Here is a 27,934-nt window from a genome sequence, read left to right as displayed (position 1 = left end):
TAGTCTAAAGCAATTGTATTGGGATAGTTGAAAAAACCTCAGAGAAGGAGACAGCATTGTCCCATTATCAGTGTTTAGGAAATGACCCTTTGGGATTTTCAAAAGCTCTGATGATCCAGAATCCTCAAAGCTGTTTATGTTCCTATATCTCAGTGATATTTATTAAAAAAACAAAACAAAAAGAAAAAAAAACAAACCTATTTAAAAAAAAAAAAAAAATCAGTTAAAGTGTCTGAATACTCCCAGGTATGGATCAATGTGATCTGAAATACAGTGGCTTCATACCAAGGAAGAACTTTACTATCTTATTTACTAGAAATTAGCTACTAAGTACATATCTGGTTCAGGATTTTAGAGTTATTCTGCTTTCTGGGAGTTCTGATTGTTGACTTTAAAAGGACTGGAGTCAAACCACTATACTATGTATGTCTGAAAATCTTAACTTTAGTGACTAAACCTACTAACCAAGGATAGCAGATTTCATCTGGGAGCCCGTTTACCAGTGAGAAGAAGCAGGACGTTCAAGGCTTTGTTTTGACTATATTTCCCATCCATTCAACTTTGTTATTTCTTTCAAAAAAGAAGCTTACACTTCTCTATTCCCCAAAAGCACTCTCCGATTTTTTAAGAAAGCTGTCTTCTTTGAAAGCTGAATAGAAATAATTCAGCTAATAAATGTATACTGCTTAGTTTTTAACATCTTTGTCTCTAATGAACTTGGTGCAGTGTTCACAATTTCATGCTGCTTGTGTACAGTATGTGGGAAAATGGTTCCTCCCATGTTTCCTGTGCGAACATCTGAAGGCCATCAGCTCATTTTGGACAGTCGTTGCTTTATGCTACTGGGCTGGATATACAAAGTGACAACTTTTTTTTCTTTTTTTTCTTCATTCTTTCCCCAGTTTTCAAACTGTTCATTTCCACTTTCTTAAAGTAATGAAAAATACATTTAAAACTACTGACAATGGAAATAGCACAGTGAAGACTATCAGTGACATAAAAATAATTTTCTAGACCAGCAATGAGTAAATTTCAGTTCAAAAGAAGGTCTGCAATAGGGAAACAAACATGAATGTACTTCTGTCGAGAGAAAAAATCTAGGCAAAAATCCTTATATAGCTTTTGAATAGTACTGACTCAAACGATGTGCCCATCTGGGACATGATTTGAGACTCACCCTGAATTTAGAAAAAATTATCTAAAGCTTTACAGAAATAAATAGTATTCTTGGTATTTCTACGTGAGAAAAGTCAATAGCCTCTTTTTGCGTGACTACAACAAATCAGTTCAAACTGCAGGCACTGGTCTAAGTATACTGAAACTTGGAGGGGCTGTAGTAGAAAACAAGGAAAGGTCGGCAGGTTTCCTACAGACCCCTCTGCCTTTGGAACATGCTGAAGCCCATTGCTGGCAAAACTTTATCACCACTGATGAAAAAGTACCAGCCACAAGAGCCTAGTAGCATGAAAAAGTCTCGGGCTGAACAGAGTCAAACCTGGAAGATGTGTTACTTTCAGAGGTGTTTATATATTGAGTTAGAAGTTGAGATGCCAAAAATCCTCACAGTTCTAAATCCCGCAATATATAATTTTAATGCATTTTGGAGATATGTTTGTTTTAATTTTAATAATGTAGTATTAAAAATAGAATTTTTTTCCTTCTTGATTGACCTTTAGATCTGTTCATAACTAGGAAGCAAAATAGGGCTGCTTGTTTTTTTTTTTCCCTCTTTGATTTATATTGATTTGGCAGAACTCACTAGGGACTGAAAGACAAGAAAATGAAGGTAAGGTTAAAGAAAGGTTAAGCATAGCATCAAAGACCTTTTCGCAAGTGAAAAGGTTTTATGTTCTTTAAAATCTCAGCTGCATACCCTGTACATAATAATCACTATAATTAAGTGATTGTCTCCCTTTATAAAAAGTTGAAAATGACATAGAGGAATGATAAATTGTTAATTAATGATATGCTGTTCTGTTTCACTTCTGATTATACCTCCTGCTGGGCACGACTGGTCTATTTGTTTCTAATCTCTGCTGTGAATTCATTCAATTCCACGCCTTTCTGCTATCATGTTTTCACCCTTCCTGACTTTCATGACTACCATATGGTACAGAGCCACTGTAGGTTCAACTGACAATTTCATGGTGTCAGTGTTCAGAGGAAAAGATGCCAGTGATATCCAGTAGGCATGCTTGGACATGGTTGTCCCACCATGGAAATAGCTAAAATTGCCATGAAAATGATGAACTTGTTCCTACAGGGTGTTTTAAAATGAGGATATGGTAGAGTTCATCATGACCATGAAAAATTTATTGCCTTAGCTTAAAGAAAGAGTTATTTTATCCTCAAGCTTGTCTCTTTCACAGAGGACCTATTTAAGATGGGTAGCTTGAAAATAGCAGTTGGAAGAAATAATATTTTTTAATTCCTTTTTAAAAATACAGGGTAGGGTATCTCATTTCACATATGGGTTTAAAAGGGCACAGTACTAAAAAAAAATGTTTTTAACACTTTGAATTCAAAGTAATTTCATGGATGAGCTCTACATTAATGCCAGAAAGATAAGTGGTGTTCTTTGATCACTGGTTCTTTTTTGTGGGTCTGATTGCTATGTACTTATTATTATTATTATTATTCTCTATACCAGTAGGAAGGTATTTGACTTGACCTGGTCCTTTGACTTTAGACTGTGTCTCTCTCCACCTCCTCTGTGATACTTCTAGCTGGCTGAGCACGGGCACACTGGGACTCTAATATTAGGAGTTTCTCCTCCAGCTAGGCTATGTGTGTACCATTTATAGGCTGAAGTATCACAGGTCAATTTCTAATTCGCTTGTTCACTGTGATATGTATGGGGTCAAGGGAGCAGGGAATGATCTCATGTATTCTCTCCCTTGGCTGTTGCCCTTTGCCAGTACCGCAGTTACAGACTGAGGTGGCAGAAGGAGAAAGGCATGTTCTGTCTTTCCTGTAGAAGATACTGTTTTGAGCGGATTTGCTTGCTCAGAAGAAAAAGAAGGGGGGGGAACAAAACAAAACCAGAGATCAACCAAAAGACAGTTTCTATATGAAAAATTCATGGGACTTGATGACTTTCTGAGCTAAGAGTGAAGAAGCTGGACTCTTCAATTCCCAGCAGAGAGCCACAAAATGCCACTAGGTCTCCAGTCCAAACTCCTGTTCAAAACAGGGTAAATTAAAAGTTGAGTAGGTTTTTTGGGGGCTGCATACCACTGCCTGACAGTGATAGGTGTACAAGCTGTGACTGTTCTAGCCTAAGAATCCAAACACATTTTTGAAAGTGGCTGCTCTAGCGGTCGGGAGATATAGTTTATTTGAGAGAGATTACAGTTAAGCTTTGCAGTGAGAAAGTGGGTCTAATTATATATTTTCAATGACAATGCATTGCATATGGGTTATTGCTTTGCGATTTTCTCATTATCCCTATTAGCGTAATATAAACATTGGACTGACAGCTTTCTCTGACTTACCATGACTGGAAAATTAAGAAATGTTGCTTACAATTATGTCCTCCCACAGACGGAGAGCTGTACTCTGGCACAGCGGCAGACTTCATGGGCAGGGACTTTGCCATTTTCCGAACGCTGGGGCATCATCATCCAATCAGAACAGAGCAGCATGACTCCCGGTGGCTAAATGGTATGTAAAATGTACATTTATTCAGTTACATTCATCTAGCCATTAAAGACTAGCACACAGCTTCATTCCAGTAACATCTGTGACATATACATTACATTTTTATTTGGAGCAGAATTTTGTCTTATACCAGTTAAACTAATCAAAAGTGATTTATAAAGAAGCATTTTTGGTTTAGTTACAATGAGATTTGTGGAGTGTGATTAAATTTCAAACATACACAGAAACTACAGCTAATGCAGTCATGCCACAGGAGCAGATTGCTGTAGGGTGCAAGTTGGAAAGAAGCTCAAGTCTTGTGCAGGCATCAGCCACACATCAACACAAAGTAGCTACAGAGCCTTGGGCAGGACTGTGCCTTGTACAGGCTTTCATTTTTGGCTGGATTGAAGGGAATCTGACACTGGCCACCAAAGTCCAGCAGAAAGTGAATCAGCAGAGCTTCCCGAGCAAGCCAGAGTTGCCAATAGTTTAGAAAAACTGGAAATGGTCCTCAGGATTCCAAACTGTTGATTTCAAAATACTCAATAGTTTAAAAAGGCAAAATAGCTTACATTATTGCATGGATATTACTAATCAGGCCTGTAGTTGATTGTTTGCATATATGGGGAGAGAGGGATAGTTTCAGAAAATATTTGGTTTTGGCTTCATGTACAAAAATATTTTAAAATACATGTGAGTACTCTGTCCAAGTTTTACTGAAGTCAAAATTCCAATAACTTAAATGGAATTACACTTGGCTTTAGCTATACAAGGATACAAGCATTTTGGAAATGGGAATTCATTTTTTGAAAAAGCTGATATTTGATTTAAGTAAGCCAGTAATGCTAACTGTAGTTATTCAAGTTAATTTGTATTTTAATTTTTGAGGAGTTGACTAGCTACTCTTACTGTACACACTGCTTGTATCTGCACTTCTGCTTCTGAATTCACAAAGTATTTTGTTCTTATGTATTTTTCACTCCTAGCCACATTATTTATGTCTGTGCTGATGTCCAGGTTTTCTTATGTGGTTTTGCAATTCAGTGCGAACTGCTCATGCAAATTTTAATGTGTAAGAGCAGATTATGTTTTAGCAATACAGTTTCTTATTAGCTACAGTCAGGAACTTTTTGTAGCATACTGGTCATCATATTAGCTATGTATACAATCCGTAACAAAACCAATCCCTGACTCATAATTAAAACATAATATTACAAGTTGGATAAACAACTGTATATATGATATATGCACTGGATATATGTATCAGATAAATGTGTATATGATGAGTTGTATGAATCTGTATCTTAATATGATAAGCTGTGTGAATCTGATTTTTGTCCTGTTAAATTTAGTTTTGTCAAAATTCATATGGACTACAGTGAGGACAGATTCAGGTCTATCACATTTCAGTTCTACAGTTCATGCTTGCCCAGTTAGCCAGAAATATTGTTCACTGGCTTATTTTATTATAATAATAGACAAGTTTTCTGGTCTTCAAGAGACAGTAAAGCACAAGGGTTACAGACATATCCATCTGTCTTCGTACCTGGTAGAGTAATAATATGTTAAAGATAACACAACACCGACTTCTGTTATGATAGTCATGATGACATAAAGACCAATCATGCAAGAAAAATCTGCTTTTGTGCAGTAGATTTGCAGTGACAGCTGAGTCAGGAGGATTTATGCAGTGGGAAAGCACAGCCATTGTCCACAGCTCCTGTACTTCATCGCTGAAAATGTGTCATTCCTTTGTGGATTCGGTTATCAGTCTTTCAGCACTAAATGTGAGAACTGCTTTTCCCAAATTAGCACTAAAGTTACATCTGACAGGGTGCAGAAACCACAACTGCTTTGGGCTCAAGTTGGAGAGGAGAAGACAGTTGCACATAAAGAGCTGATGAACCTCAAGCTCTCTAGAATTGAAGTCTCATCCAAAATGAGCAGAAAAGTAGAAAGGCAGAATTTATTGTAACACAGGGTGAAGATGATTTTCAACTTTAAGTATAGTTCTTACACTGTATTCCTGTACAGAAAGTTTAAAAAAATGCTAAGAATCAAGTAGGCTTTCAGAAATAATTCTCATAACTGTCTATAATTTAATAGAGAATGATCCCTAAGTACATTTTTGAAATCTATCTCTCCATTTCATCTTAATATGTTTTCATTCCTAATATGGAAAGATTGGCTTAAAATCTGCGCTACGGCATTCCTGTTAAAGGCTCTAAGACTTTACTGTTCATTTCCCAGTGATAAGATCCTGACAGCCTTTCCACACTGTACTCCTAATTTCTGCATCTAACAAGGAAATCCAATGATGATAATTGTTTGTGTTTGAAACTCCGCAGGCATGCCAGTCCTTTGATTTTTTTTTTGTCATTTGTCTCTTTTAAATATAATTATAAAAGCAGCTTTGTGTTTGCACCTATTTAAAGTGGATACACTTTTAATGAAACAAGCTGTCATTGAAGGATAAGGTGCGCACTACTTTCTTAAAGATCTGTATAAACTAGTTTTGAACCTTAAGTTTTCAGACTTTTACACATTTTCTAGTAAAGACATAGCTTGCGATGTAGTGGTGGGTTTGCTTTTCTAGTCGCTTTCTGTAGTGTGCTTAGCCTCAGGTTAAAATCCACTATTCTAATGGATGTGTACTGAAAGCTGGGTGAGAAGAGAAGTTATGATCAGACTTACAAAGAGAAACACTCATCCCCATGGAGTTTAACAGCTAGACAGTGAGACATCCTGTTATAAGTCCTTGCTAATGTTTACTTTGCTCAGAGCAGGAACTTGAAACTGCTTTTTCCATACTAAGGCTAAGGCCAGAGCTGACAGGGTGCAGAAAGCACAGTGGTATAGTACCAAAAATGGAGAGGAGAAGACATTAAGAACTTGAAAACTTTTCACAGAACTTAAATATCATCCTGAACTGACGTAAAAATAAGACAAGACTGCACAGAGCAATGACTTTTTTTGGATTTAAATATGAACACAGAGTTCCTACAGAGATCACACAGTCACTTTCTGGAGATGCTCCACCTTTCCTAAGAAGTTAAACGTTGCTGGGAACAGGGCTTTGAACTGTGCCCAGCCCAAGGGAAGGTGCTGACCAGTAGCTCTTAAGGACTTTTGAAATCCTTTAAAGGTATTAAATGCTCACAGGCTTCTAAAGACATTTCATTTTGTATAAATAATTAAACAGTCACCAAGACAAATAAAGCAAGGGAGACTGATTCTATAGCCATGTAGTCGGGGCGTTCATCTAGAAGGTAGGGAACTATACATCAGTCACTGCAGCAGCGTATATTTAATTATTGATATAGAGTTGGCCACGTGTGACATGGAGGCATTTGCAAAAACACAGTTAAAGAAGCTTGTGCTCAGTGAGGTCATCTTGGATACAAAAAGCTGCAGTTCAGTGCCCCAGACTCAATCATGTAATTTGTTCTAAGCCATGTGCATGCTCACCCTGGATGTTATAAGTGCATGGAGTTTCTCTGCTCAAAAAGCTTTGACAATCTTAGTTGGTCCCAGTGAGGGTCAAGCATAGTTTTGAACTGTCAGAAAAAAAAATCTTGAAACTGAAAAACATCTCCTATCCAGCATTACTATAAGGAACAATGTCTTTGATGTTACACATACGTCTTACAGAGTCTTGCCTATAGGCAAAAACCATGTTTTCCTTTAAATGCACCATTGCTTCTTATAGTTCAGAGCCATCAGAAGCTAGTGTTATTTCAAGAAAGCGTAGATTAGGTCCTGCTTTTATGAACTGCTTCAGCAGTAAAAAAAGATGAGTGGGAGGCCCGAGCAGGTCGGAGCAGCTTCCCCTGGTACCAGGGAGCTCCCTGGTGAGCTACACTCAGCTTTGCTGTACACGCGGCAGCGTCCATACAGGGCTGAGAGCATGACTGGAAGCAAGAAGGCAGAAACGGCAGTGCAGCGTACCAAAGCAAATGCTAAGCAACACAAAAGCAATGTACTGAAGGCAAGTTTTCAAGCTGAAGATCAGGGAAGTGGAAGGAAAGCTTGAAGCCTCTCTCATCTTCCCTGACTTGAGTACAGGGGATTTGGCCTTAAATTGTTAACATTTTGTGAAATAAATAACCATAAACATTTGTTTTAGAAGCGAAACAGAGTTGGGCTGCAGAAGATTTGAAAGGAAATGAAATCGCAAAAGCTGCATTAACGTAGTATTAGGAATCTGGTTTGCACCCCAGAAAAGTGAAGGAATACTAGCTTTGCTCACCCTCTCTACTAGACCCGGGGTTAAGAGACATTGTCAGTCTGGATTTCCAGCCTTGGCTTGGAATTTCCTTGTTTTTTATGGGTATGAATCAGCTCTATGATATTATTTTAGCATGCTTTCTACAACTTAATTTTTAAAGTGGGGTAGTAGCCGTTCTTGGTCCCCTGGGGTTATTGTCCTTGGTAATCTTTACTTTACGGTTACATAAACAGCTGAGAATTATAGAAGCTGAGCGACTGTTCAATAAAAAAGAAAATGCCCTTTTAAATTTCACAGGCTCCAAGGCAGGAAACATGGACATGATATTCTCCTGGCATTCGTACAGAACTTTAGCCGTGACTTTATGTTGTTTCCGCTTATGGCAGTCTGTAGGATGTCCCTGCACTAGCAACATACACACATAATTTTGAATATGTACGTATTGCACGGTAGAGGAATGTATGGCAAGAGAAGGACAAGATTGCAGTTAGTTTATAGGGTTTTTAGCTCTCTAATAAAAACATATTACATGTGTCAAGAAGTTTAGAAATGAACATTTGTTCTCTTCAACTACTCTTGCTGAAACTTGGATGTGTTAATTTGCTGCATCCTTGAATCTGTAATTTGTCTTTAGTTACCCACACTAAACCGTTTTCCCACCTATACATACCCACTGACGTTCCCCTCCTCTATGTCACTCCTTTGTCCCTAAATACCTTCCCGGTTTCCCACTTCCTAGCTCACCTTCTACATGTTCCTAAGCCAGATATACAGAAGGCACTAAAATACGTGCCACCAAAGGTATGCTTATGTGGAAAATGGCTGACCTGCCAGCAGAGACAGGACCCAACCATCCTGGTGCCTGCGGCTTATTTCATAAAGCACATCTGAGATATTCTTGGAGAAAGGAGGTAGTGGATGTTACAAACTCAATAAATCTCCAGCAAGAAATGAACTATTTAAATAAAGGACATTAAAAAATAAAACAGAATATGAACTGCATGTGAATGTATTTAGTCTTTGAATTAGAAGTCTTAAACCATGAGGGCAGCAAAATTAGAAAAAGCTGCCCAATAGAAGTAGTTAGTGAGGCAGTCTAGCTGGTTTTAAGAGGAACTTAGATAATATTTTTTTTGTGTTTTCATATAACAGGTTGCCTGACATTGCAAGGGACTGTAGTGAGTAGACTAAGTAGTCTTTCCTGGTTCTGCATTCCCTTAGGTTTACAGGGGCATATTTAAACAACCTTACCAGTGAAAACAGTCAAGGGATTTTTTTGTGTCGGTTTGTTTTGTTGTCTTTTTGTTTGATTGTTTTTTTTCCCCACAAGGATCTCTTGCATTTAAAATACACATATCTGTACATGAATCAAATTAGTCAGCTGATACCTCCTATCATGCAGGCTGTAGAGTGGACCAAGTCCTGCACTTTCCCACCACTGCTTATACAGACATGAACAACTCTGACCCTTGCAGGAACAAAACATGTCCATATATGCAAGTTTCATTTCTCACTCAATACACCCTCCCACCCCCATTCCCATTATCTTCATTGCTAAGAATAGTAATAAATAATTTCGCAGTGATAAATTCTATGTGTGACAAATGCTAATGTCACCTAACAGAGTGCTAGGAAGTACTCAGAAACTATGGTGACGGTGGCATAATAATGTGAACAGAACGGCATACAAACTCAATTTACAGGGTTTTTTTCCTCCCTCAAAATCTGTAAATCCAAATTTAAGAGACTGAATATGAATTTTAATTTTTTTTTTCTTGTTGCAATCTGACAAGTCTTTATATATTTTGATTACAACCCATTCTTTTTCTCTTGGAAGAAAAGCAGAATTTCTGAAATTACAAAATAATCACTTATTTCTTAATGATATTACTTGACATTTATACTGTCACTGATCTGAAATGGTTACAACTCAGGAAGCCCTAAGTCCAGCTGAGTACTTGATCAGAAGATACTCATGTATGTGAACCCGTTGACTCGTCCTGTCTGATAACTGGCCCCTGTACCTTTATACAAAGTAAGAGAAGCATTTGGTTCAGAAATCAAAACCAAGTAACAATTTGAGAACGTGTTTTACAGTTCCTCTGGATGTGAGAAGGATCATGAAGATGGTGGGTAAAAACAGCCAGAAAAATTATAATCTCCCATCTAGTGGCCTGAATGAAATTATTTTAAATCCAATTACGAAATAGATCTTCTTTCCCTCTCTCTCTTCCCCCTCACCCCCACCCCCCCATAGTCTAGGATTAGGTCATTTTCTTCATTAAATTTTGGGGCTCTGGATGAGATGTTGTTGTAGTTAGGTACAAAAATTTTGTAAAGGTAATCAAAGGATAAATTTTAAGGCTGGAGTGGAAAAAGCGGGTAGGAAAGGTGAAGCAGAAGAGGACATTCCTCTGGTTTGACTGCACGTGTTGAGAACTTGCTGACAATCTAGAGAACATGACCTGGGCCAAAAAGACTTGTATCAGTAAACGTATTGGTCTGAACAATAGCCACAATATGCTTGGGGAAGTTAGGATATAAATTAGTCCAGGAACACATGACTTAGGATACGTGTATATTACATGGTTAACCATGGACTCATTTATGGGTTATAGCTTGGTCAGCCTTATTATGCACACCAAAAAGTAATAGCTGGGAGTGTAGATTACAAGCCACGCTTTGCAGCAGTTCATACTGTGACTCTCTTTATACAGCATATAAGATCAAAAACAAGAGGGAGCTCAGAGCTCAATGCTTTGTGTACTGTTTCCACTGGAGATCAGAGAAGTTTGCCCGCTGCACATAGTGCAGATTTAGGAAAGAAGTTCATAGCTCTCGAAACAAGCACTGTGGGATATGACCTCAGTCCCAACCAGATCAGTGTATAGTCTCTCTCTAAACAGAGATTTGGAAGTGATTGTCATCTTGGGGATCTACGCTCACTCATGTACACTGAAATTATCTGCTGGTGGTATGCCTTAGGACTGCTAACTTTTAGGAGGTTTATGTCAGTGGTGAATACTGTATCAGGTCAACAATGCAGTAAATCAGGATGAGCTTCACGTCAAGGCGAGACCAGGGAGTGTACCCCTTCCCATCACTTATGCTCTGACTTTTCTGGGGAGGAAATTGAACGAATGAGCCAGACCAGGCTCTGGCTAGATGCTAGATGTGGGTAAATCAGTGCACCTGGCTGTACAGGGCAAATTGGGTGATCTCGCTTTGGTGTTCAGAATCAAATTTGATGACTCACGTGGGTTGCTTTTTATAGACATAGCTTTAGACGAACAATTCTGAGTCTCATCTGACACCTCCAGCAGCAGGAGCTGTATAAAAACCCAGCTGCATGGCTATACTGAATAATAAACACCAGCAACTGTCTGGTTACTAGTAGTCCCAGTGATATCTTATGTTCTCTAGAATGCTTTTTTTAAAAAAAAAACTAAGAAGGATTGCTTATTTGTATGTATTTATTTCAGTGGATAACTTCTAGAGTTGGCAATGGACAGCTTTATAAAGTGATCATCTGTGCATAAGGAAGGTGACAAATTCAGTAAATAAGCAGTGGCAGCTGTGGTGACAATCTCTGCTAGAAAGCTTTGTGTACTACTTTCAGTTAATATATGATTAAAAGGAACGTATCTATCTATACATATATGTATAAATATAAATATATTACCCACGCGCATCAGTTCATAAGGAGCCTCTCCTCTTGCCCTGAAGATGAATTGCAATAGGGAAAAATAGGCAATTTGTCCGGGACAGGCTGACATTCTATGCCTGCACATTGCTTTGCTTTGCTTTTGGTGTAGGCCCCACTTTAAAATATACTGCATGGGTTTCTTCATAATTATTATTTTTGCAAAGACCCAAATCAGTGCAAGGAAAAGAAAAGTCCAGATTAGGTGGCAGGATGCCAAAGACAAAGCTTGTGGCCTTGCAAATTCAAATAGGTTTCCCTTGATCTCTGAGATCTCCATGAGGACTCATCACAGCTCTGATGCCTGCAAAACAGTGACTTTTAGCTACCAAATTATGCCTCCTTTCCTGTTCACAAAAGTAACCAAACCGTTTTTCAAGAAAAGTGAAGCAGAAATCTCCCGTAAGGAATCACACAGCAGAATACTAATTGATTTAAACAAAGCTGGAATGGGTCTGTTACAGCCCCCTTCATTGGGATATGACATACATCTGAATCTCTTTTTTATGTTCTTGTGTTGGATTTTATTTCTCTTCTGCTCTAGCCATCAATTTAATGAGTGTTGACCCTGTCAATACCAATTTCCTCTTCTCAGGCCACCATGTTCAGAGTTCGGTGGGCATTCAATAGAGATTTACTGTTGACTGGGTAATTTGAGTTCATGTGTGTGGTGAAAAATTAGTGAGGAAAATTACCCAGAAAAGTGGATGCCATGACAATACATGTCACCATGGTGTGACCAGCTCTGCTGACATAGGTTTCAAAAGCTCTCCCCCTGTGAAAATGGGGCCTGTTTGCAAATTAATTAGTTTCTGGCAGCAGCTTGATTGTTGACCCAAAGTTTGTAGAGTGGAAAAACAATCAGATTAGTGTGTTCAATATAAAGGCCCAGTGCAGCACTCAAGTGCAGTTTGCCAAACTTTTGAAGCCGTGAATAGAGTGAAACAAATTCTTTTTTGAGAAGCCAAGGCAAAGGTTAAGTGTGATGTGACTAGAGCACGCTGGCTGCAGGGCGACAGGGGGAGAAATAGAGGTTTCAGCCACAGAAAAATAGAGAGTGCTGAGTGAGTTCCATTGAGTTTAATGAAATTCACAGCTTCAGACGCAAAAGTGTTTGGCAATGTTTTAGTCTGTGTTAAAGGGAGAAATAAGATGGCTTTGTTTTAAGAAGTTTTCTTTGTGCAGTCACGTGGGATAGCAGGGACTGAGCCTCTAAAGGGCATTAGAGGCACTTCCTGAGCCTCCACACTGTTTCTAAGCACCTGCAGGCTTTGAGGTTTGTAGCAGTTCCTCCCTCTCCCTGCCACACACTAAGTCCCTTTATCTCTAATGATTCAGTCCAAGCCTCCCATTCATCACCTCCAACATCTGGACAGGTTTCTTTTTTTAGATAGTGCTGGTGCCACAACTTGTGGACAAATGTGTTAGAAATCAACCCTTCCAAATAGATAGACTAGCGAAAACTTGTTATTCGGGTACTGAGACAAAAGTTAGATACTAAAAAATACCACAGGCCAGATCTTTAGCTGATAATAAATGAGAATATCCCTAATGCAGCCAAGAAAGATCTGCTGATTTCTACTCACTGCAGTGATGAGCTTGTTTCATTAATCTGCTTTGTATCTTCAATGACTGTTTTTTAAACAAGTTTGCCCTTCAACATCCTTTTATGGCATTCACTGTTATTTACTCCCTTAGATGATTTATGGATTTTTTGTTATTTTCCCAGTATGAGAAACAGAAAGCAGGAAGATGCCAACAAATGTGAAGGAGACAATGTTCATGGGTCATTTATCTAGTCTTCTTTTGAGCCAATGTCTTGGACCTGTCAGCCTGGATCAGAATACCTGGCAGAAACAGGGGAAAGGGAGGGCAGGGCTGCTGAGCTGAAAAGGAAAGGGTCCACCAACCCATCAAGTAACTGAGATGCCCAGCATGCACAGCAGAGTTAATGATGTGAGGATGCAGCCCTCTAGTCTGTTCCTACCTCTTTTCCCCTATTCCATAAAATTAGAACTGTTAGTTTGCAACCTATGCAAACTTTGTGATTTGTTCTTGGTAATGGGGCTGAACCTAACCCCCTTTACACTAACATTCCTGAACCATGAATTGCTTGTCCCAAAAGGCATTCAGTGTTGCTTGCAATTAACACAACTGATTGCTCAAAGCCGGCACCTGATGTGGCACGTAGCCAGCTGGAAACATAATTGGCTCCTTAGATGGAGAAATATCCACTTCAGAGTGGAGTTTGTGATGATGGAATTATTAGTTCAAAGTAAGCCAGGTATGTGAATGCCTGGTCTATACATTAAAATCTCAGTTAGCACTAGACAGCTGAATTAAATTGCAGACTCAAAGCCTCCCTTTCTCTCTGTCTCCATAACTTCCCCTTCTCTTTGTTCATGAAATCGTGTAAATTCCAGTCTGAATGCTTGTAAGGCTAAGTAATTGCTTTTGTTCTTTGGGTTATTTAATTACAAATCTCAGTAGATGACAGGTCCTCTGCACTAAAGGAAGACATCACATTTGCACAGTTACAGAATCCCAACACAAATGTGTGTGGCAAATCAGTGCCTGCAGATTTATTCATGCCCTCTGGGACCTGCACTGCCTTTTCAGCTTAGCATGCAATATGATTTAAATTACAGCTTGTGCAGAGCTGTGCCTTGGGATTACACTCCATGTTTCCAACTGTTTATAGTTCAGTGAGCTTTAACCTCTGTGATTCTGAAAATTAAATAATGTCACAGCTGATATCAAACTGATGGCTGGTACTAGATTGCTAAATACTGTCTTGTATTAAAAGCCTATTTCTGTGACAAAGTGGAAACATCAATGTATTTAAAACACTGATAACAGCTTCAGGTGGTTCAAGAGCATAATTCAAATGTCACATTAGCAACGAACTGCAAAGCTGATATTAAGCTCTGTTCTCAAGGATATATTCCAACTTCTGTATTTACCAATTGTGTCTGTTGTCTTTATGAGAGCAGGACTGGGTCTAATGAAATACTTTGTGATTGGGTAGACACAAAAAGCATGTAAGATCAAGAAATGTAGCTGGAGCATCTGTTGCAGTTAAATTTAGATTTGTTAATTCCTTGCAGATTTTATAGTTTCACTATTTCTGAAATACTGTGATATATCAAATCTTACATCTTGAAGACCTTTTTGTGCGGTAACTGTAGGACACCTGAATATTTCTGTAGCCTTTCATCAGAGGAGGAGAGAAAATGCCTCATTACAAAACTGTATATTTAGTATGGCATGTAATTTCCCAGCAGATTAGTTTTCATCCTTTGCAGGGTTTTAATTGATAACAAAAGCTTTTAGTGATTTTTCTTCATTTAGTTCTGCAAACCCATGGTTCCAGGATAGATACTGTTCCAATCCCACTTGAGCCACTTCATTGGGTTCGTCCCCAGGTTCCACCAGGCAACACCTCCAAAACAAACGGGTGAAGCAGATGTCACCACCAGCACCATTTAGCCTGTAGAGCCTGACTGATGACTGTGGTGTAAGGAAGAGGGAATAGGAAGAGGACAAATGGGAGCGACAAACGGATACTTATTTTTCACTTTTAAAGGTAGTATGATTGACTAAAGAACAGAGACAATAAACAAAGCAAATACCTTATTCACAGAATCACAGTTGTCAGATATGATGGACAGATCAGGAAAAAAAAAGTGACAAATGATTCCTCTTTTAATGCTCTGAAGTTTTGACAGTGCAATAGATCCTGAACTTCCCACTTTGCTGCATTGCCAAAGTACTTCTTTTTCCCCTTGATCTTTGGAGCACCGTATCTTACTTCTGTGTCTTCAATGCCTAGCTTTTAGGTTTCAAAGTGGTGTCAAAAGAATCCTATCCCTTACTATTCCATTTGATTCCATGGATTTATATCTACCTATCCTTGTTGAATAGCTGACTGTTAGATTTTATTTTCTAAAAAATGTTGCTTTTACTGTACAGTGCTTTTACACACCTAACAATAAAAAAAAAAGGTAAACTTTGTAGTTACCTTTAAGATATGTCAAGGTATACAGATATGCACCAGCTAATTGCTGATACTCAGAAGCAGTGAATGTCTCAGACAACATGCTAGTGTACTGAGAAATGACTATATTATTGAAATGTGGTAACACTGCTTTTAAGAGTCTCAATCTCAAAAGCAGCAGTGTTGTCTGAAAGTTTCCATATCCAAAAGACTGTTGAGAGTAACCCACCAAAACTGAACTCGCAGTTGATACACCTTTTATAGCTTTTTCCCTCTGTTCTCAGATCCATATCACTGGTGGCTGTAGGCTGAATGTTTCATGCCTCAGGAAGGTGAGACATCCTGTAGTGTTATCAGGGAAAACTATCTCTTTCCAAGGCAAGGGTTAAACTGTAAATCTTTGAGACTATCATCTCCTGTACAAAGTCCACCAGAATTTGTTGTCCCTGAGCACTTACGGCTGCCACAAGCACACAAAGTAAATGAGGACAAAATAATTCCCTTTCTGATTTACCTTTTGAAGTCATAGGCTGGCCTGTATATTTTTTAGATTCCTGGTTTATGGAAAAGAGTTTTTTTAACCTATGTTTATATATATAAATTTCATTTCCTGTTGGTAGTTTGTTTGATTTCTGTTCAGGTAAGTGCAGCAAGATTTGTAGGAAGTTTTTGTTAGATAAATTGGTACAAGAAGAAACCAGATAACTTTTCAAGGACAGAGCTTTTTTTACAGAAGATCATTCAGAAAAAAAGTTATTTTAAAGACTGGATTGCATATTTTTCCCATTCACTCCACAGGTCTTGTGAAATAGTTGAAAGCATTCAGTAATACTACATTGTCTGTGAATATGGCCATATATCTGAGGATTGGTGTTTATTGATTCTTTTACTGCCGTTTGAGCAAAATTCAATACCCTTATAAACAATAAAAAGTGTTCCGCTGATGTCAGTGAGATTAATCATATTTCCTGAGCTCTATGATAACAATTGACACACTGTAAAATCTGACAGTCACGGGGCACAGCTCGCTTCACTTACCCACCCCTTCAGTCTCTGTTTCCTATTCTCCTGTTTCCCGAAAGGAAGTTCCACTACAGGCAGAAAAAGCTCCATGAGAGGGAAAGGTGCAAAACCTTCCCATGAGAGGTTTTACATGGACTAGTGAGTCATCAGCTTTTTTCACAAGATTGTGCAAATGGGTTGTCATTATTAATACTCCGTTCTGCTCCATATCTGACATACTTTCAGCTTGCCTTTTTTTTTTTTTTTTTGCCAGACCTGTCAGTAGAAAGCATTCTTAAAAAGAATGTTCCATGGTCTCCCATTTATTACATGAACTATATTTTTTAGTGCATTTCATTCTTTTATTACTTTTTAAATACTTTTGCTAAACTTTCTGCTAATTCTTCTCCCTGCTGTTTATGTTTCACAAGCTTGTGTGCTGCAAATTCCTCCCTCACGGCTTGTAAAAGATGCTAAAATTTTGAGTCTGATATAATGCTACTCTAAGAAGGTTTTATTTCTTTAAAGTCACAGTAAATAGATCAAATATTTCTGAAATGCTGTCAGTGAAAAAAAAAAAGGGAGGGTTTGATTGTGCAGAATAAAAGTACACACCAATTAAACAGAGTTTGAGGAGAACAACTTTCTGACAGAGCAGTGCAATAGCTAATGTTGCAAGACTTTTCTACCTGAAGCAATTACGTGGTTTTCATCACACCTGTGCTATCCAATACTTTCTCTTATATTTTTTTTTTACTTAATGAGCAGAACTAAGTTTCACATCATCAATAAACTAGTACTTTGTTTCAGTTGGGTACAAATCCTGTTAATACCTAATGTTGACTGAAGCTAAATTAAGCTGCGATCACATGTTATGCTCACATGACTACTGAATGAGGTTGTCATAACTGATGCTATCACACTGAATACCTCAGGTTGTGTTCAGGGGTTTTGCTTCCACTTACAGATGCCTTACCACATTTTATGTTGCTGTGCTACACTGACAGATCAGTTAAAACCAGTCACTCACCCAACCCTTTTTTGAGTCTTTGCTGCCATCCCTCATTAATCTTACTTTAATGGATTTCATGTCAAGTTGCTTTACACAAGCTGTAAAAGTTAATTATAACAACAAACCCTTTTTCATAGTTTGACAAAATGACCTCAGTTTCGTGGCCAAATCTAAAGGATGTAACAAAGAAATTAAATTGCAGGAGATTGGATAGGTTAGGAAATTGCTACAGGAGTGTTGTCTGCTGGATCACTTCTTGGGAACTAGCTCAGGCTGATGATAATTTCCTGATGAATGATCATCCCTCACCGAGAATTGAGATGATAGCAGAGTCCTGTCCAGTTTTCTGACATGACGTCTGCGAGGGGATTGTTTTTACAGCTACACAACCCCTTCCGCACACTTCAAATTGAACCTGGCAGTACAGAATTTGAAAGTTTTCTTCCTATTTTGAAAATAAATTATTTTTGACACAAAGGCCTTATGTGTTCACATTGTAGGCAGAAAATAGTAATATATGTATGGGCAAATAGTTCTGCTGGAGACAGGGTTGTACACTGCATGGAGCCGACAGAAAAATCTTAAGAGTTTAGATCTCAGGAGATATATGGAGGCCGAAGACATGTTTGTCAAGCCACTGATGTTCAGTTTGGGGTTTCATGCTTTTGCCAATCATGCTGCTGAAGGCTGTCCCACTTTCCCTTCAGTGAAAAGTGTTTGCCCTGTTGATCTCCAGCTATTGCTCGCATTGAGCCAGGGACTTGTCTCCTGCTACGGTGCTGTGTAAGGAGTTTGGCTGATGGTGTTGCTGCAGCATGCTGTCTCTGCCTTCAGGACACTTTCATGTCTTCTCTAATTTCCAAGTTGCAAAGAAGAAGAATATTCCACCAAGACATAATCACACATCTCTCAGAGTTCTGGAAGGCCCGAGAAAATCACATTAGTGGGGAGGAGCAGGTTTGGTCTCTGAGTTTTGGGTCATCTAGCATAAACTGCTCGGGCATCTCCAGGGACTTGTGCTCCACCTGTGAATCTTCAGAGCTTACAAAAGGCAGGCCCGTGGCGTGGCTTTCATTGCCAAAAGTGTGTAACCACACCACAAATCAGAAACATCTTTTGTCTTCAGTGCCTCCATGCTTAACTTCCTCCCCTAATACATCACTTTTTAACATAAAGACTGTGATATTTAGGTTTTGTCACTCATCCAGACCTCTAAAGAAGTAGGTTACACAGTCAGGGCACGGGCTTTCCAGTGTTTTTATTTCCAAGCATCAATGTCAAAAATTCAGATAAATGACCGAGAGAGGAATAAACAGGCTCTTAGCTGGAACTCTCCTTAGCTTTTTCTACAGAGAGATTAAGAAATACATAAAATTGAGGTTAAAGTGTTTCTAAATGGAGACAATATGCTACAAGCCTTACTTCCTGTGCTGAGAAGGACACTAGTTTTCTCAGTTGCCCAATTATTCACTCTGAGGGACAAGTAAATCAGTTTAAAATTAATTGTGTTGATAGGTATACAACACCTTAAAACATAGTCAGCAATGGAAAAGAGGTGTTAATTTTGGTTGTTATTCTGTAAAGAGATAATAATCACCTCTTTGAAATTAAATAGGGTGGGTAGATCATAAGCATTGTTTTGTGAGAAATCTAATTTACGTTGAGAATTAAGCTATAATTTTACTGAACTTTTGTATCCACTTTTCTTCACCATATAATTAGTCGTTGCAGGGAATCAAAACTATTGTTGTCTCTTTAGAACAAAGGCTTCAGAAACTGATAATTGCATCAGAGATCAACATTTTCTTCCTTCTCCTTCCTGCCTGAGCTAAAAGGTTACTCCCAAGAAATATTCATACCGAATTATGCCTCTGAGGCAGCGGAGGAGACGGAGGTCTCAGAGGTCTCAGGGTAGTGGCACTGCCTGGAGATGGAAGCCTTGGCCACCGCTCAGAGGCTCATTTACACGACTTTAGAGGTGTTAAGTCCTGCAAATTAAGGTTGTGTTCCCCTTAAGGTCACCAGGCCCTCCTTCAGCAGTCCCCCAGCCGCCCCCCCCCCCTCCCCCCCCAGCTCTGCTGGAGGTGCTGGGTCCCCCCACTGGCCTCTCCACCCAGCATGCACCTTTCATGCCTTAGTATATTATTAAGATTCAGAACGGCACTTGATCTTCTTTGCTTTTGCTCTAACTATAAATCTGTAATTCCTTAAAATAACCTCCACTTAATTCAGATTTCACTTCTGACACAATTGGAGTGATCCATAGGTGACACTCCAGGTCAAAAACTCTGAAAAGCCACAATGACTAGATTCCTGTTACTGTGTGTGTAAGAGTGGCACTGAGCTGTGGGGGCATTTACATGTGTAAAAGCATTGTGCATCTTTTTTTATGTGTGTCTTTTTGCTTGTTATGTTGCTGTTGCATCCATGTATTGAAGTGATGGAAGAGTGATATCTTAATATTATTTTTAATAGTTTTTATTGTTGAAAATCTCTCTTCATGTCACAAAAACTTCCTGCGAGACACCACTGAAACAGAACAGCTAGATTCTTTTAGTCTTCAATCTTTAAGATTTTGTTCTTAATCCTGAAAAGGAAAAAAATTGAGAATTTGTATGCAATAGAAATTACAAGAAGCCTCAGCTAAACATTAAACTTATTAGCTCATATAATCTGACTACCTCACCAAAATTGTTTTTACTAGTCTTTATCAGTCTGTAAAGCTCTTTCTGATGAGAATTTCAATTGCAAGATCAATGAGTGACCATAGTGCTTCTTACCCTGTGACAGCTGCTAACATCTCAATCATGCACGGCCTGTGTGCCACACATCCACCTCTGTCTACCCGAGGCTTTGTAAGCAGTGTCTTTAAATCACAAAATCACAGAATCACAGAATGTTAGGGGTTGGAAGAGACCTCTGTGGATCATCTGATCCAACTCCCCTGCCAAAGCAGGGTCACCTACAGCAGGCTGCACAGGACCACGTCCAGGCGAGTCTTGAGTATCTCCAGAGAAGGAGACTCCACAACCTCCCAGGGCAACCTGTTCCAGTGCTCCGTCACCCTCAGAGGGAAGAAGTCCTTCCTCATGTTCAGACGGAACTTCCTATGCTTCAGTGTGTGCCCGTTGCCCCTTGTCCTGTCGCTGGGCACCACTGAAAAGAGTCTGGCCCCATCCTCTTGACACCCAACCTTAAGATATTTGGAAGCATTTATAAGGTCCTCTCCCAACCTCTCTTCTCCATGTTAAACAATCCCAGCTCCCTCAGTATTTCCTTGTAGCACAGATGCTCCAGTCCCCTCACCATCCTCATAGCCCTCTGCTGGACTCTCTCCAGTAGTTCCTTGTCTTTCTTGAAGTGGAAAGCCCAGAACTGGACACAGTACTCCAGACGGGGCCTCCGTAGGGCAGAGTAGAGGGGAAGGAGAATCTCCCTCGACCTGCTGGCCACACTCTTCTTAATAAACCCCAGGATACCATTGGCAAAATTGCATCTCTGCTCTGTAGTCTGTCCCTGGTACTCCCGTCAATGTCAGCACCAGAAAATAAATTACCACAAACCCCTCATATTACCTCAATATTAGCCACATCCCTTGTGCAAAGAGATTCCCTCCTTGAGGATGTGGTCAGATGCCATCCGTGTTGCTGAGGAGCTTCGCTGCAAGCGGTGAATCCGTGAGAGCTCTGCTGCGTTCCCCTGAGTCACCAACAGCAAGGGGGATGTGAAAGTCGAAGAATTAAAATGAAGGGACTTGAGAAGAACACCACTAAAAGCTTTGGTGTTTTGTAAACTGCATTTGAGTGTGTAAAACCACAAACCAGTTTAGTTCCCTCATCACCATATATTAAAGGCTTTGTCCTCTGGTGACCTTGCCGAGCGTGACCATGGCAGACGGCTCTGCTGTGCACATTTGTGACTGGTGCTGCAAGTCCTCTTCTCTGCGGGTAGTAGAGCTTGTTGTGATTTCAACTTCAGATTGTCTGAGGACAGTGCTTGGCTTTCTGTGCTGGGTCTCAGTAGACGGGCACTGTGCGTGTTTATGAAGTCCTGAGTAGCTGTCTATTTTTGGTATTAAATTTTTAATTTCAGCTTCCCTAGTCTTGTTCCTCTCCTCAGGGCCCCAGTCACCCTCCAGTACTTTTCAGTAAATTATAGCAATTGCAGTTTTACTGAGCGTAAAATTTCCCTAGTTTCCTAGAATTTTCTTGCTGTGAACTGATAAATTAGTCACTTTGACCGTAAATATAAAATAATAGGGGCATCCAGTTCAAACTCTTTACAAAACGTTTCCTAAGAGAACTGCCCTTTGGCTCCTGTCAAGTGATGAAGAGATGACTCCAGCTTCTGTTCCTTCAGCTTACTCAATCTTGACAGCTAAAGGTAATTTCTGTACCTTCAAGTTTATAGATCTTCATTAAAATGCTAATACAATTCAGTTAGAAATCCAATTTCTGACTTTTATTGTTTCTTGCTATTGGGGAGTGTATGTGTTTGTGTGGTTGTTGCTGCTAAAGAGTAACATTTGTAAAAAAACCAATGCAGATTGATTTTCCTTAGCTTTTTCTGAACCTGAAGTGCTGAGACAAGCAAAACGTGTTTCCATTACTTAACTAAGCAAACAACGGCATATAAATCATAGGGACAGCTGGACCAAGGTGTCATTTTCATAATGAGCCAGATTTCTCGTGACAGACGGTTTAATGGGCTGCTGCCAGTGAAATGTCTGCAGAGCTGGTAACTGCAGGAGGGCACGCAGAAAGTTGCATTAGAATGGTGTCATGTGGGAGCTGAGAAATAGCCCCACAGCCAAGACAACTGGAAAAAGGAGGCTGAAAAAGGTGTGTGCTTTAATAATTTGCTTCTTGAGGCTGAATGTTTTAAACAAAAATCTAAGTTTTTATTTTTAGCTTGTTCACATTGGCTGCAAGATCAGAGAAGTGTTTTTAACTGTAATTTTATTTTGATCGTGTTTATGCTGTGGCTTTGTTGCTCCTTTGATCATGCTTAAACATGTTTCAGACCTATTTGTTTGAAGTGTGATGTTTTTTAAAGCACTCTTCCACATTGTCTCCTTGTGTTTTGTTAGAGCAATGAATCATTGCAGAATATTTGCCATCAAATTATTTCTTAAACTAATTTTCCCAAAGTAAGCTTTCTGGACTCTTAACCGATTGGAGACTTCTTTCAATCAAGAAACTATTGAACTGTTGTAACAGCATTTCTGAGCGCTTCACGGATTGGAGACAGTTTTAGGGTGCAGAATACTCAAGAATTCATGCACAGAAAATTGAAATCATCCTATCTATCCATAATAGTTGCAGTGCACCGACTTTTACAGTTGTCACCTGTGGGTTTGAATCAAAGTCCTACTTTTCACTCAGTAAAACTTCCTTGAAGTTCATTCCAGCACTTCTTTTTTGACTGTGTTGAATGTATGAAATAGGTCAACCCTGAGTGAATTATTTTAAACTTCCCAAGGGGACCCCTTGATACCAAACCTGTTTAATTTTGCAGGGTAAGGCAGGGTAGTCTCAATACTTGAACATACACATTCATGGATGACATTCTTTCTTCTGCTGTATGGGTGAGCAATTAGGAGGGTCAAAAAGTCCCTTGTCTGTGGACAACATCTCCCCTTCCTCAAAGCAGAGCAATAGAAAAATGCTACGTAGTCCATGGAGAGCACTGTGTTGCATGACTGCCGGCCATCTGGCTGATTGATTCATCATGACCCTAAACAGTTAGCTGTAAGCATGGTCTGAAACCCTGGAGTTAAATGTAAGTGTGCATCAAGCCTCAGGCAAGTCAAATAGCTCCTCCGCTAATGAAACAATAAAGAACACACTACAGATCACTAGTTCACACCACCCACTTCTGAGCCTCATAACCTACAAAATCATCAACCACATATCTCTTCCTCTCTCCATACATATAATCATGATGTTGCTTTTATGGTTGTTATATTCATTCTGAGCAGAAATTAATCTATTTCTCTACGCAACAGAACACATGTAGTCTATTCTTCCTTTATTTGCTTCATTGCATAGACTTAGATCTGTTATATGGAAGAGGGAAAAAAAAAACCCAAACACCACCAGGTAACAAGAGCAAGGGCCCTACAACATGAAGAACCACTTTTCCATTGACTGAAACGTACCGATTTAACCAGACGGCAAAACAGCCTGAGGTTCGCTCTGTAAGAATATTTGTTATTCAGCAAAAATCGTTCATGATGTACAATGGATGTGTTCTAATCTGAGGCTGTGTGACTGCTTTGTTATCAGGGACTTAGTTAGGATTATTAATCGCTAACTGAAAATCTGAATTGGTCCCAGATCAGTACTGGTAAGAAATATATACAAAGCATATTCACATGTGCTCTAGCTATGTCGTTAGTTACATCTGCCTTCCTCCCACCCCTCTTCTACTGCCACTCTGACAGAATTATATGAAATATGTATTTTTCAATTTCTTAAATGATTTTTCCATCATTCTTGTTTCAATTCTGCTTTAATTGTAGACTGTCTTACTGTTTCTAGGTTCACATGCAAAATTATTAGACGGAAAGAAAAGAATAATAATATGCTAACTGGGGACAGGTTTACATAACCCATACTATATCAGCAATATTTTTGTCTCAAATGGGACTCACCACAGTATCTTCATGGGCCAATGTAAAGTCAGATTTTTGATGCCTGATAATATAGTGATTTATTTTAGAATTTGATACCTTGTGATTTACAAAACTCATTGCGCTAGAAACAAATCATTCAACCTTTTGGGAATGTACTTAGGTTTTGACTGAGTTATTTTTTTACCCTTTTCATCAAGACTTTATGATTGTAACAACAGTGTATTCAGACAAGAGGTTCTCCAGATCCAGTAGCCCAGACCAGTGTCTGCTAAAGGATATCCTCTTCCTCTGATGTAACCTTCCACGGGCTGCGATTCAGTTTTCAAGCTGTAACCTTGTGCTTCTTGTGATACAGGTTGCATTCAAAGCCCTGGTAGATCATATAAAAAATAACAGATGTTTACCATGGTACAATATAGTCTAGATATTTATCCTGAGCCTTGTGTCAGTGTAACTTGCAGGCTACCAAATGAATGCTAGAAAGAAAGAAAGTGAATTTAGTACCTTAAGTTACTGGTCTTTGGGGTGGAGAGCTTAAGGTGCTTACAGATTTTTGATGTTTTCAGACGTCTGAAAAGATTAATTTTAATAAACAATAGGTAATGGACACAGTTCCACAGAGATACATTCTGTGGCCGGTGTTGTTCAACACATTCATAAGTAACCTGAAAAAGAGGTTGAGCAGCAGGATGAGAAAATTTTTCACAGTGTACTAAGTTATTCAGCATACTGAGACAAAGGAAGACTGTGAAGAATTACAAAAGGATCTTATGCAACTGGATAGCTAACCAATCAAATGACAAATTAAATTAATCTTGATGAATGATGTAGTAATAAACTATGGGGAAAACCATGAGGAAAACATGCCTGTCTTCACATACAAAATGGTGGGCTGTGCACTGAGCATTAGCAGTGAAGAGTGAGATTCTGGGGTTATGGCACATAAAGTTCCATGAAAATTTCAGATAGATGCTTAGGAACTGTCAAATCCATATTAAAAGTTGGGAATTAATAGAAAAAAAAGGAGAAAATTCAACAAAGACCATTGCTCTAGCCCTTGTATAAAAGCACAGTTCATCCATATCTTGAACACTGTGGGTATTTTCAATACGGGAATTAAGAGGCACTAAATGAAGTTAATAAGATCGATGTTCAAAACATGAAATCAGAAGTAGGTTTCAGTTCATTAGATTGTGTATGTGAGGAACAAATTCCAAAAGGACACTATGAATGCTGGAAATTTACATGTGTTCAGGAAGAGTCTAGACAGATAACTGGATGAAAAATCTTTTGAGAGTTACTAAGCACATAGAAAACAGCCACGCTCAGTGAATCAGCCACACTGAAAACAGTTGGAGGAAGGGAGATTATTCTGTCAGAGTATTATTTGTACTTACCATATTTTTCTTTGTCCCAGATAATTACTACTGGACAATGTTGGATTCTGTATATTGATTTTAGTAAACCTTGGTCTAAGCCACTATGGTGATTCTCATGTACTGTGTATACACACACACACACACAGAGAGTATACAAGAATATATAGACACATATATATATATATATAAACACACAGAGCACATGTGAATATGTATGTAAACATAAACACACACAAAATTATGCAGTATGTGCTCATATAATAGACACATCTAAATGCACACATGCATATATATAAATATATCAGAATGTGTTGCTTACTAACACTGCCATCCTTAATAAGTCCATGGGTTTCACAGGACAGCTAGTGCAAACTGGCAAAACAAAGTATAGTTCATTATCTCCGTGACTATACAGCAATAAACATACACTGAAAAGATGTTACAGCATGACACTAAAATAGCTTATAATTTCACATAGGAACAGGACTCTTTGAGTAGTTAAATATAGTTCACAGTTAATTATCCTAGCAGGATGTAAAATGGTTATAAAACACATTGGTAAATCTGTTGGATATGCCTTCTTTTTCCAAATATAGTGAAAGATACCAGCTGAAATATCTCTGTGAAATACAGTGATGAGCCATATTCACCACTGGTATGAATTTACTCTAATGATTTCTATAAACTTCTCTTCCAAAACTTCTTTCCATCACTTTTTACATAACTAATAAATATGCTGCGTTTTATGTATTTTCATTTGTCGATGTATCTTCTTTGCCACTGAATAATGTTGTCACTCTCATTGTCAAGGAAATAAAGATTTTCTATGAAAAAAAATCTTTAAAAAATGAGAAGACACAGTATTTCAACAACTTAAATAGAAATTCACTAATGCAATTATCTTCTGAACACAAGACAAAAATGTTGGGTTGTAGGGTGGTATAGTGTGGAAGTAGACATTATCAATCAAAACTATGCTTTTTAACTCAATTTTTTGACAATCATACATTAATAGCTTTCTGGATATAAAATACTTTATATGGTCTTCATTTTTGCTTAAATTTAGAAGTATTACCTTTGTCTCCATAATTCTCTCATTTTATGTGCAACACATATGGAAAGATTATTGACCAAAAGTCAAAATATTCAAAGAAACAAGAATAATGTCAGTAATAAATACACAGAATTAGGAAGCCAAGCTGTAATGGTATACAACCATTTGTAAAAAGATTTCATGCATGTTTAATTGCTTCAATAATAATGTTAAGGTCTGTTCATTAAATACCTGTAGCAAACATCTCTGTGTAAAAGAGGAACATAAATACCTGTCACATGTTAATGGGTGATGATGTACCAAGCATAGATATATTTGCCATTTGATGCAAAGGTTGATTCTTAGGAAGGAAAATTGCCATTCATTTAGGTAAGGAGGGCAAGAGATTCAATTCATGGAGTAGTAACGTGCACAATGTCATTGTCTCCTCAGATCCTAGATTTATTAGTGCTCACCTGATACCAGAGAGCGACAATCCAGAAGATGACAAAATCTATTTCTTCTTTCGTGAAAGTGCAATTGATGGAGAGCACACTGGAAAAGCCACTCACGCCAGAATAGGGCAGATCTGCAAGGTAAAATATTGACTTCTTCATGTCAGCATGAATGCACTTGCAGGATGTTTTGTGAGTGATTTTAGAAACTTCGTTTTCTTGCCTGTAAACTATTCATTGCCAACACTGCCATTGTACTAAAGCAGAGATCATCCCAAGTGAAAAAGTTAGGGGATAACACACCCAAAGGTATGCTACTCAGTTCTCTGTCTGGAGAAGCTTCACAAACTACGATGTTTTGTTTAAAAAGTCTTAGGGGTTTTCTGAGGCTTAGAATGTGTCTGCAAAAGAAAGAATGTTTCACAGGAAATGTGATACTTCCAGGTAGGCCAAAAACATCTGAAGAATTTACTTTTTCAAGGAACATTAATACCTTTCCATTCACACATTAGTGAAAATATTTAAAACAGAGGCAAAGGAAGATTTACGAAACAGTTGTTTAAGCTTAGCTGTAGAAATGGGCAGGGGTTCCAAAGACACTTAATGACTGCAGATCGAATGATTCAGCCATACTGATAAACATCCAAATGTTTTTTCTGACAGACACTTAAAAGGATTTCTGCAGGTGAAATTTTATTAATAAATGTTGTAACTTTGGCAACTGTGATGTTTAAAGTAAAATTTCTTGTTAAGCCATAAGTACAATTTCAATTTATCTCCTGAAATCCAGAGGTAGAGGCTTGGAAACCAAATTATCCCATAAGCATGAAGTCCTTGGTGCACTTT

At 38.6% G+C, this 27,934-nt stretch overlaps 1 protein-coding gene across 1 annotated transcript in view; it reads left to right on the top strand.

The window, feature by feature from the left end:
• The window catches only part of SEMA3A (semaphorin 3A), a 170,756-nt gene that overhangs the window by 104,996 nt on the left and 37,826 nt on the right, over positions 1 to 27,934 (top strand). Inside the window, exons 6-7 of the mRNA XM_075428134.1 lie at positions 3,544 to 3,663; positions 27,087 to 27,229. Of these exons, the coding sequence (XP_075284249.1) occupies positions 3,544 to 3,663; positions 27,087 to 27,229 (263 nt within the window). The remainder of the gene's footprint in view (positions 1 to 3,543; positions 3,664 to 27,086; positions 27,230 to 27,934) is intronic.

This window comes from Opisthocomus hoazin, chromosome 8 (genome assembly GCF_030867145.1).
Source record: "Opisthocomus hoazin isolate bOpiHoa1 chromosome 8, bOpiHoa1.hap1, whole genome shotgun sequence".
Lineage (NCBI taxonomy): Eukaryota > Metazoa > Chordata > Aves > Opisthocomiformes > Opisthocomidae > Opisthocomus > Opisthocomus hoazin.
This window is presented reverse-complemented; position numbering and strand designations above follow the sequence as displayed.